Source organism: Lactuca virosa, chromosome 1 (assembly GCF_052849685.1).
Source record: "Lactuca virosa cultivar CGN04683 chromosome 1, Lactuca_virosa_CGN04683_v6, whole genome shotgun sequence".
In the NCBI taxonomy this organism is placed as follows: Eukaryota; Viridiplantae; Streptophyta; class Magnoliopsida; order Asterales; family Asteraceae; genus Lactuca; species Lactuca virosa.
This window is the reverse complement of record NC_136426.1, coordinates 295,607,943-295,620,629: the sequence shown is the minus strand read 5'-3', so window position 1 is coordinate 295,620,629 and position 12,687 is coordinate 295,607,943. Positions and strand designations below refer to the sequence as shown.

Here is a 12,687-nt window from a genome sequence, read left to right as displayed (position 1 = left end):
ATTTTCACGGTTTGTAATCCATTTTTAGCCATGTCAGGCTAAAAACTCAGATTTCAGTTTCGCAAGACATAACCTTTTCGTATGATTAATCGTTAGGCACTATGTTTGACTATGATTACTGTTTAGTTTGATCAGTTCTGTTTAAATTGAATGTTTGATTTTGATTTCAGTTTCTGTTGGCCACTTAAATTGTTTGTGAATCATTCTAGTCATCTAATTGTTTAGATCCGTAATTTTCTAGATTAATTAGTAAAACGTGACAAGTATTAGATTAATTCTGGGTTTAGGGTTAACTCTAATATGAAATGATCAAACAAGTTTTTACGCCTCCGAGGTTATGAGAAGTATTGAACTTTACTGGGAATTACACTGTATCTAATGCAACTTTTCTTTATTGGTCAAGAGCTTGTTTGGTTAATTTAGTAAAAAGTTAGATTTAATTCAAAGAGCTTATTTTGATTAAATGATTTTTGTAATAAAGGTCATTAGAGCTTGTTAATGAACCTTAGTACCAGTTTAAACAAGTTCATAGTAAAATATTGTGTTGAAGGTTAATTACATGATTAGGGGAGTCACCGAGAAACTGGAATTGTTTTCTTATATTTGAATTTTCACCACTTTAAATTTAGTTATTCTTTTGTCATTTTTGATTTCTATTAGTTTAATTTTCAAAAATAAACCCCCCTTTTTTACATTTATTGCATTCATCAAGAATTAGATCACACCTTACGCAAAGAGGTGTAAACATTAGGACGTGTCCCTGAGGATCCGACCCTGCTTACCTGTACTACCTGTTAGTGCAATAAAGCAGTTTATTTATTATTTTTATTTGTTAAATCGTGCACGACAGCGGTCTTAACAGTCATAACGGGTTAAGACCAAGAGAATGGACTAAGCAAAGTTGGGCGTACGCCCAACCTAATTCCAATACGCCCTGCGTACTGGGTTGGTGTCCCCGATCAGATTCGTGCATGTTAGTGTACGTTGAGCGTACCAAGAGAGTTACGCCCCGCGTAACCTCTCTGTGAGCTTTTTGGGCTGAATTTATTATTGGGCCTTAAGGGTTGGGGCCTGGATCTTTGGGCTTGTGTATTAGTGACTTTAAGCAGAGAAATATTATATTGTGCTTTGGGACCTTGAGTTGGGCTTGCCATTTAGATTGAGAATTAGGACTTGGGAGAGCCCATTTATTATTGGGCCTTGGTGGGCCCAATGAGTTTTAGGTCATTGATGGGCTGGTTAGTAGACTACCTTTAGACCTAATGAGTGAGAGTTTGGACTTAGTTCCTATTTAGGATAATTGTGGGTTTGGCATAGAGTTACCGGCCGGTGCGTAGTAGCAGCGTTTTTAGGGGCTGTTCATCATCCGAGATGAGTCTTCTTACTATACTTTACCTAGAGTGGTAATTATGTGTGACTAGAGGGTCTTACGTGCTTGCTTGGGTTATACATTTTCTGTGTGATATGTACTATATGCTATATTATGAGATACTTAGACCGGACCGGAGGGTCCAACGAACTATGAGACCGGAGGGTCCTCACTTAGACTGGACCGGAGGGCCCAACGAGAAATGAGACCGGAGGGTCCTCAATTAGACCGGACCAGAGGGTCCAACAAGCTGTGGGACTGGAGGGTCCCACTGAGACACATTGTCCGGAGGGTCTTACAGAGCTATAGCCTCGAGTGGCTAGTTATTGTGCGTGGTATTTTGGGGAACTCACTAAGCTTCGTACTTACCATGTTATATGATATGTGTTTCAGGTTCCACTCAGGATCGCGGGAGGGCGCCTGTTCGATTGTACACACCAGAGGAAGAGTTATGCTTAGAGGATCCTAGAGTATTAATTAAACAATTATTGAGTTGCGTTGTAAATTAAATAAATGAGATTTTTTGTGAAACGTGTTATGAGAATTATGTGATTTTTAAAATAAAAAAAATTGTTGAAAAATTTACAGTGTTACAGGATCCTTTAGGCTTTGTTTGGGAGTATAGGCTACTCCAGCAACATGGGATGATAGATCTAGGCTTTTTTGAGGTCCTTTGTTCATAAAAATGATAACTTGATGGGTTTTGTGCAACCGTGCAAGGTTGATGTTTTTCTTAATGAAGTTAAGATTCTAGAATTGGACCTTGGGGTGTGGTTAGCTAAGCAAGGGATTAAAATCTTCGACTTTATGGGTTAGGACCTTGATATGATGTTATTGTATGAATTGGATAATAAGTTCTGAAGTGAATAAGTCGTTTGATCAAGGGTTGAGATCAGACCAATACGTGGGGGGTACTCCTGGGTACGCTGAGCGTACGGAGGTGCGAGCCCGTTTCCGAATCAATTGCATATGCAGGGTGTACGAGCTTGGTACGCCGAGCATACCCCAGGTTGTGGGACCAATGAATTATGCGTTTGTTTTTTTGGGCTATGTTTTGCTTGGGCTTGGCCCCCTTAATTCTTATGGATAATTTCTGGACTTTGGGCTATTGTTAGCTATTGGACCTTCTTACATTGGGCCATGTTGGGCTTTGGGTGCCATTTAGGAGTTTGGGCTTTTGGAAGAATTGGGTTGGGCCTTGGCAAGGTTGTAGACCTCGTTACTCGGTACCTGTTTGGACGACTACCAAGTACTGAGTACTCAGGAGTACTCGGATTTGGTAATTCATGTGAAATATTTTTAAGGAAATTATATATGTCAAAATCATAAGTTAAAATCATAAATTGATTGAACTATATGACAAAATTAGATAAATGTGAATACACAAAAACTAAAAAATCACATAATGGTCTCACTTCGTGAATAATTACTGAAAAATTAATATATATATATATATATATATATATATATATATATATATATATATATATATATATATATAGTAATAATCACATGTGTGTGTTAAATAATAAATCATTAAGTATATAATACATATTAATCACCGAGTTGACCGAGTTTTACAACACTATTAAGTTCAGTAATGGGCCGATCGGGGAGTACTCGGGATTCTGTAACTCGCCTCGGTAAGGGGCCGAGTAGCGAGAACTCAAAGGAGTAATCGGCCAACTCGACGAGTTTTAGAACATTGGGCCTTGGTTTGGGCCAAGTAGGAAAAATGGTAAAATGGTCTTTTACACTGGATGTTGGGCAACTGATCTAGATTCTTGTTTTTGGATTAAGACCTAATTATTAATTAAGACATTGTTGATTTATGTTCAGTGTAAGGATTTTGGTAGTAGCAACACGTGTGTCTAGGTTGTCTCTGATCGAAGTGAGTTTCCTCACTGTGTTCAGTGGGTCGAAGGCACCAATGTCGGATCATGGTTTGATATGTTAGTATGCTAGTTGTCTGCATGACTCTTGCATGTGTTATGTGTATATGTTTACTGAACGGGGCACGGTGACTATGTGTATGCTATTTATCTTTGTGATTATTGCATGCGTTTGTATGTTTATATGTTTATATGTTTATATGTATACCAGATGGGGCCCGATGACTGATCTGTATACCGAACGAGGCTCGATGTCGGGCGGGGCCCATTATATGTTTGATATGTATGGTATATGGTATCTTGGGGAACTCACTAAACTTTATGCTTAAGATTTCTAGTTTATGTTTCAGGTACCTTGATTTCAAAAAGGAAGAGCTCGGGATGACTGCATTGCACACACCACATTGGTCCGCATTTTATATAACTTTGATGTATTTGGAATTTTATTGTCATACTCTAAGTTCACTATGGTTTATGATATTGTTTTGGATAATGAATTTATTAATATAAAAATAAAAATTCTTGGTCTTAAATCAGGACGTTACAATATATATATATATATATATATATATATATATATATATATATATATATATATATATATATATATATATATATATATATATATAAGGACCTGTAATGTAATATTCACAAACCATAGTGATGTAACATATCCAAATTTAAACTTATGGACCAAAAGTGTGAATTCGACCAAACTACAAGGACCATTTCTATAATTTACTCTTTTTCTTTGTATTTAATTAAATGGAAAGTAATTGAAAAATAGTAATATTTTGTCATTTAAATGATATAAGTTCACATGTTTACTTGTATAAGAGTTGGGTTTTTAAAAGTAGGCAACAACCAATGTAAGTGAGTAAAGTTGTAAAAAACTCAAAATTATGTCACAAAGGTGGAAAACATGATTGTTCACAAGGGAAACTCACAATTTAACCTATATTTTAATAATAATAATAATAATAATAATAATAATAATAATTAATAAAATACAACAAAAGACAACTATATATATATATATATATATATATATATATATATATATATATATATATATATATATATAATCAAAATTGATTTTAAAAACAACAAAATAGCAAAAAGAGGAGTACATTGAGAATTTCTGTAGATTAGTGGTATATACAACTAACACCTTTTAAAGGATGCACTCCATTTCTAAAAACATGGTAATGATATATAATATTCCGTTACTTTTCCTTGGTCAATTAATTATGTTGTTTGTTTTATTTTTCTCATGACTCCATTTCATCATGACAAAGATACCTAAATATTGCAACAAATGTAAAATATAGAAAAGCAGAACGTACTCTCACAGTTTTATATATTTAGCTGTTTAACTATGTTTTATAGAGGCTAAACCAATATAATTTTTGATTACTTTTCCCGGTTTTGAAAAAAGTCTGTAATAAAGAAAAACACAATATATTTTGCTATTTTATCATTTTTGCTGGGTAAATCGATAAATGGTAAAATAAAAGGCTTTTATGTATATTGCCCTTATAAGAATAAACATGTACCTTTCATGTTTCTATAAGAATCTGATTAGCTTCTAACAAGAAACCACTTAAGATGGTCATGTAAAGCCAATGGTTTTATCCAACAACCACAAAGCAAGAGATAGTTGAATTGCAAAGACCGTGTTTATAGACATCCGATCTAACATGAACCCGTACACCGTGATCCCAGTTTCATTGTTCTCGATATACGTCACTACAACACACAATCAATCATCATTAATAGCCAAGTCCTTTAATGTATTAAGGTTATGTTTGTCACAAAAAATAAAGTTTTAACTTAATAAATTTTGTAGGAATTTTTTTATGTCGAAAATAAAGAGGGTAGTCATGTCTTTTGCACAGATCAAGAGCGACTCATTACCCCCATCTTATATTTTTAGGTGAGATAAAAAGTTGCAAATTTGTGTCCCACTACCTCAGTCCAGACAAACACAAACAGACTACAAGGCCATAAAGTATCAATATGAATAAATTCACCTAAAGCTTGTCTTTGCTGGTATGATATCGAGTGCTTATAAACAGGGATGAACTTTGTATTGTCTAGTTCATCGTCACCATCTCCTACCTCATTATCGAAATCTAAATCCGCCATTTGTGGATTAATATTTGACCTCGGAGTCTCATCCGTGGTGCCCATGTCTATGAAGGAATCAATGGTTGCACATATATGCCATTTGGTTACCAAGCTTGTTAAAGATTGCGCTTTGTGTGTGATTTTTGCCGCACTTCGTTGGCATATATACATACCAAACAGAAGGGTAAAGGAGCATAACTGCACCCATCATTATATATATATATATATATATATATATATATATATATATATATATATATATATATATATATATATATATATATTTATATATATATATATATATCATGATCATGTTTTATTGCCATGTAAAAATAAACTGGATTTTCGTATAAACTTGTTATATAATATATGAAAACAACATATAGTTTTAACTCTATTTTATATATAATCAAATCTTAATTTTTTTATCTTAATAAAAGTATATTATAAAAACCGATAGGAATAATATTATGAAAAAATTTGTTTTCTAGTTAATTTAGATGATAAAATTGCAATTCAACTAATATGACGATTTTATTTTATTTTAAAATAAAAGTGTCCTTCAAAATCACATAAACGGTATGAGTTATATAACAACTTTTCATTGCATTAAATGATAATAAAAGATAATCACAACCCAAATAGGATTATAATAAAATATATTTCTAGTTATTTAGAAAAGAAAGATTTATTTAACTAAGAATTACAAAATAAAGTGGGTTATATTGCCTTTTCATTCAATTCCATGGCGGATTGAAAAAAAAAACTGTGTCTAAATACTTAATTAACAAAACCGTACTTTTTTGAGAAGATTGAAAATTAACAAAATGTAAGGAAACATGTTTTTCAAGAATGGTAAGTTCATTTCATTCCGTTAAAGAATATAAAAAGTTTATTTATTTATTTATTTATTTTCATGAACCAATTCTTTTATTTCTTTATTCTGTTATACGAAACACTACTAATTAATAAGAGAGAAATAGGAATTACCGCAAGTTCTCCGGTAGTCAACAGGTCAACAACCGAACCATCCACCGTCGTAACAAGCAATGAAGCAAATTGACTTGCAGTAACCAAGATCAATGTAGCCAAAATGAACACACGAAACCTATGGCTTATAACTCGAAGATTTCTTCTAATAGTGAGGTGTTCAACCAATATTGGAACCACATCACACAACTTGTCAAACACTCGAGCAAAATCGTCTAACCTAAGAATTTGTAAAGAACATGTGAGTTTAAAAAGAACACACACAAGCAAAAACAACGATGTCCGATATAACCAAGAACTCATGTGCAACGTGCATGCCATTGCATGGCTAAAGTAAACGTTGTAAAAGTAGGGTATCTTGATTCCACCGGATATGAACCACCATATGTTGTAAATAGTGTCCGCGAGAAAACATGGTAGGATAAAAGTATAGAGAAGTGTCGTAGATCTCTGCATGAGGTGAGATGTATGAGGCCAGAGAAATACTTTATTTTCTTCTCATAATAGCAACATACCTATATTTCTCTTTACACCTATAGCAACATATTTATATTTCTTTACCGATAATAAACAATATCTAATCGATAATAGTAATATACTTACAGTTTTTTTAATACAAAACAACAATTTAATTACAATTCTTTACTCATAACTATTACAATATGTAACATATAAGTACAATGCTTGATTTGTAACGAATATAATTCACATGTTGCTATTATAGGTAAGAAAAAACTTACATTGCTATTATCGGTAAAAAGTTATACGTACTCTGTTATTATCGATAATAGATATAACATACGTTATCATACTAGTAGCAAAAATAAATATATTGGTATTCCTCGTAATTTTCCTCAACGTAAACGCTTAAATGCCTTTGTTTTTTCAAATTATGTGAACTTTTCACCAACCAAAATGTATTCTTGGGTTCACTTTGGACCCGTGAGACAGACTTATGAAAGTAGTGGTCCAGGATGAACAAGTCCATCCATTTCAAAATATGTCAGTCCTTCAAGACTTAGCACAATGACTTAACATATAATTAACAACAACATGTATTTTATCATCAAATTTCTTTCGTTTTTAATCCGAGTAAGTTATTAAAACTTTAAACAATTAAACATATAGGAAAAATGAGTCACGGATTTCCTAGATTCCATTTGCTTAAATAAATTCTCCATTTTGTATTCTTAGTCACTCAAAAATATAATAATTTTCTTTTCAACGACTTACACACTTGACGTTTATTAGTTACTAGTTTATAACCCGTGAGAACCACGGTTACAAAATTAATTAAACTTTCTAAGTAAAAACTTAAAACTATTAATTAATTATTTTAAATAACTTATTAATTAAGAGATATTTTTTAGTTATATATAAAATTATAATCGTTTATTCAAATAAATATGTAAAATTATATCATCTTATAATTTGTATAAATTTTATTTAATTATAATTTATATAAATTTTATTTTACTTTTAATTTTAATGTTATTAATTTAATGTAATTAAAATGAGAAATTTAAATTTTGAAATTTGAAATTTAAAATGAAGAATGAATAGATTGACAAGTGACATGATATTAATTAACAAGTCTAAAATGGTTACACATGGCAAAAGAGCTACTCTTTTATTAATATATGGAGATTACTTGCATGGATAATTATTTTAACAAACATTCGGGAAATGTCATAGTAAAAAATACTTGTAACCATAAGATTTGCTAGAAACACTAGTATTCCTATTAAATAATTTGACTTTAATATTACCCACTTTTCAAACATAGTTTTCAAAACATCAAATTTTATAAGTAGTAGGTGATAAATCATTGTCCTGATGCCCTTTTTTTGCCAGTTGTATCCCTTAAGTTTAAAAACATGACAATCTCGCCCCTAGCTTATGGTGAATATTCGATGTTAATTACAAACAATAGTCCTAAAAGAAAGGGGAAAATTGGAAAAGCTATCCATGGCGTGATGCTTATCCCAATAAGCAACATTAAAAAGCAAAAGTTAATCAAGAAACGTACATGGAGCTCCTCCGAATACCGCCGGCGAACTTTATCACTAACAGCGTCCAATTCATCAAGAAACAGAAACCGCCGGAGACCATACTTCCGAGTAAACCGCCAGAGACTAACGAACGAGAGCGTCGAGAAAACAGAGAGGGACACTTGAACGATCAAATCGAAGGGACGGCGGTGATTGTAATCACAGGCGGAGCACTGGAAGGCAAAGTGAGAGAAAACTGGAGTTAGAAATGTTAGGAGGAGGAAGAGGATCCATGAGGCGGTTGCTCGCCATGGGTCATGGTGATCTGCAACGAAAATCCATGAGAAGGCTCTGGATTCGAGCAAATCGATAATCGAAAATTGGTTTGAATTAAGCTGCGGAGGATTGTCCATGGGGAGCAAGAAGCGATCGATGAAAACGGAAGAAAGTGGACCAGTAAAGACACGAATTACCCACTTATAGCCGCCATTTTCTGGCATTTGATTTATAGTGTAATTTGACAAAAATAGATTCATAATAAAATACTTAAAGTAACAAAAGTAAATTATGCGAATGGTCCTGTGGTTTTGTATGGTCCTTCGCTTTATTTTTTTTAACTCGGACGGTGATTTTTGTATCGTGTTTGTCCCACAAAAAGTAAAAAGACTTTTATGTCCTTACAGGTTTTTAAGTATTTTTAATAAATAATATATTAATTATTATATATATCAAATATTAAAAATAAAAATAAAAATAATCTTAAACCTATTTGTTTCACTTCATCACCCATGTCTCCATTTCTACCCATATCAATCCCCGCCTCTCCCCTCCATCTTCAAACCTACTGGTGCCTTCTATCTACAACATTCCCGACGAGTACAAAGTTGTCGTCGCTTGCCGTCGCCACTCCTTCAGTAAATCGTGATTGATAGAAAGAATAGGAAGAGAGACGATGATTACGAGGAGAGAAAACTTAAGGTGTCTAGCACACGAAACATGGAAGATAGTGTAGATGATAAAAGTTTGGAGAAGAAGGTTTGATGAACTCTTCAGATAAGAAAGATATAAGGAGCCGTGAAGAAGATATGGAGGAAGGACAACGGAAATTAGATGATGAAATGGAGAAGAGAAGGAGGAGAGTTCAAGAATGGAAGTAGAAAAAGAAGTAAGAAGGAGGAATCCGCAAAGGAGACCTCATTATTCGAACAGTTGATTGAATCTCAAAATCGATTTCTCAGATGTATGAGTTTTATAAAACCCTTTTGGGATTTATTTTTGGGAGTTTTTGTTGCAGGATTTTTGCAAGTGGTTTAATCGGTTCATTTTTAGCAAGAGGTTTAAATCTGTGTTGGATTTCGTCATTCTTATTTGTTGCAAGTTTTTTGCAAGATAATAGAGGTGTGGGAATTAGAAGAACGAAGCAAAGGCAATCAATTTGGGTGTTTGCAGATCGATATTTCTTGATTTTCTAGATTTGATTCATAAGTTTTTCTAATTGTGACTGGTGGTTTATTAATGATAGTTGCTGATAGAAGGTGGTTGTCAGGGCTAACGGGATGGAATATTTTCCGGTTGCTGAATATATTGGCAAGCGATGGTGGTCTTCAGTAATGTATGTGGCCGGTATTGCTAGTGATGGTGGAAGAGGAGACAGTGAAGAAGGAGATGGGGATGCAAATGATTCTTTTCTTTTTAATTATTAATATCTTTTTAATATATTAATAATATAATAAGGATAAAAAATAAACAGTGAATAAATAAAATAAAAAAAATTATTAAGTGCAAAATAGTCTTTTTATGTAACATGGACCAACGACGCAACAAAAACATACAAAGAGGATTGTCCGAGTTAAAAAAAATATGGACCAAACAAGAAAATTACCCCAAACCACACGGACCGTCCATGTAATTTACTCAAATAGTAAATTTATGGATATGAAACAAATTTAGACATGTACGGGTTTATATTAGATGGATGGGTTGTGCGGTTTAGAGTTAAAATTACAAACTTTATCATAAGTGTGGTTTGATATTTTCGAAGTATTATGTGGTGCAGTTTGTACAGTTTGGATGCGGTTTGATGAATAACTGTATTTTAGTTTTACATCGATCAAATAAGCCACAACAAATTTATAAAAATAACTAAAAAAATTTTCCTTTTTGGAAGGTGAAGAAAATATTGATTCTTATCTTATTAAGCTTCACTTTTACAAGAGAAACCTCTCTACATAAACCTATATACTCTCATGATTTAATCACTCAAGAATCTGACATGAAACCCTAAAGGTGCATTAATTCGTTGGAATGGAATGGAACGAAATTTTGGGGAAAATGAATGCAATTGCACCACATTGTTTGTATGATGGAATTAGAATCCTAAATGAAGCAACTTTTCATCAAACTGGGGAAAACACTTTCCTTCAATAAGATGATGAAATTAATTCTTACTATGAAAGAAAATTGACATTTTACCTTATTACCCTATTTTTTTTCCATTAAAGAACGTCGATATGATCATCGTCTCTAACCTAATGAGCGCTCCAACTCCATCATTCATATTTTCTTTCTAACTCGACTTCGTTGTTTAATTTTACACAGAAGGTTGAATTCTAATTTTTAAAATATCAATATTTTCTACATTGATTTTGAGCATTTAAGTTTCAAATAATGTGTCATGCTCATGGTTCCTTTTTCTTTTTTCTTTTTTTTTTTTGCTGAAAAAATAATGTGGCAAAACCATTGGAGTTAACACTTTTCATATTATTATATCATTTTTTGGGAGCGGCGGGGATTGTATTAAAAACTACAAAGAAGCTAGAAAAGACCCACTAGAAAAGAATAGAAGCTAAAGTTTGATTATCAAGTCAGATAGTCCAACCAATCTTAGTTTTACTACACCTACTGAAAATCCAAAAATACGACCTATATATGAAATTATAAAAAATAAGAGAGTTCCTTGGTAAAATCTATCCAAAAAGAGAGGAATTTCGAAAATTCAAAAGACACCAAAAACTAGTCAAAATCACAGCATCAAACACCTTTCGTTGGCCTCTCATCAACATAACGTGGTCCACCCAAGAGAGTAAGGTCTAAATAGAAATATGATCTAAAAGATGAACACCCCACTGTATAGCAATACGGGTCCAAATGTCACACATTTCACTATAACCATAAAAGAGATGATCAATAGTCTCCAGGCTATTATGGCATATAGGGGCCAAAATCGAATCCACCTCAATACCTCTATAATCTCTCTCGGGTAGGAATGATGTGTAAAGACAACCTCCGGATAAGCACTTTGAGTTTAATGGGAACCCAATTATTCCATCTACTCTTCAATCCTTCTGCTAAAAGAAATCTATTGTTAAGAAGAGAACAAATCGAAGCAATAATGAACGTGTTTTACACATCATAGAGCCACCCCAATCTATCTAGTGTAGTATGTAGCTGAACACTCTACATCAACAACATGAACTGGTCCCATTGATTCTGCTCAATACTACCCCTTGGAAAACACCGATAATTTTCCTCACCTCAACCTAGAGACACCCGATCTCTAATAGAAGCATGCTTATGATTATCCAGAGTATAGATCCCATGAAAAGTCACCATAATATGAGAATTTCCCTTCCAAATGTCCTGCCAAAAGGACGTAGCCGACCCATCACCCACTCGAATTGGACAAAGGGAATGAAACTTAATCCCACAATAACAAAGATGAGCTAGCATCTGAGGCATACTATTGCAAGGCCCCATCCCAAACCTTAATGGAGTTATATCAACTCAACCCCTATCAGAACCATAAATAACTTTAACAACCGGCACCCAAACAAGATCAGGAGAATGAAAAAATCTCCAACGTCGAAAAATCATCGATCTATTTGTAATGCCCGTAGATTAGGGCTAGTCAATTTAGAGACGATAAGCGTCAAAAACGACTTTTTGATAGAATATTATTTAGAATGAATAATATTAACTAAGTTGTAGTATATATCACAAGGTTTCCGTGCATATAAAGAACGCCGAAATCTGAGTTATAACGAAGAAGTAATGACATGTCGAAGTTTCGCGACAGAACCGACACGACGTTGAATGACGTAAAATGTGAATTTATGTTAGAGCGATATCTAGCCTTAGTGATCTAAACGAAAGTCGTAGAGTTCGTTACACCAAGAGCGTGCATAAAAAGAACGTCCAAATCTGACTTCGTATAAGGAAGTTATGATTTTTCTAAGTTTCAGCTTAGCAGAGTGCAGCCCGAAGTTCGATTATGAGATCGAGTGAATTCTAGCCGAAGCAATCTAAATGAGAATCG

General features: G+C 33.3%; 1 protein-coding gene across 2 annotated transcripts; it reads right to left on the bottom strand.

Moving 5' to 3' along the window:
- Positions 1–4,706: 4,706 nt before the first annotated feature.
- Positions 4,707–8,898, bottom strand: LOC145167268 (uncharacterized). 2 transcript variants are annotated; one of them, XM_079086417.1, is made up of 4 exons: positions 8,411–8,898; positions 6,382–6,831; positions 5,295–5,589; positions 4,707–5,010 (listed from the first exon to the last, which is right to left on the bottom strand). In XM_079086417.1, exons 1-4 carry the CDS (start codon positions 8,870–8,872, stop codon positions 4,874–4,876), a joined length of 1,344 nt encoding a protein of 447 aa, XP_078942543.1. In that variant the 5' UTR covers positions 8,873–8,898; the 3' UTR covers positions 4,707–4,873. The 2 variants fall into 2 exon arrangements, with proteins under 2 accessions (XP_078942543.1, XP_078942552.1); XM_079086426.1 differs by having other exon boundaries at positions 6,382–6,601; positions 8,411–8,876.
- Positions 8,899–12,687: the final 3,789 nt, after the last annotated feature.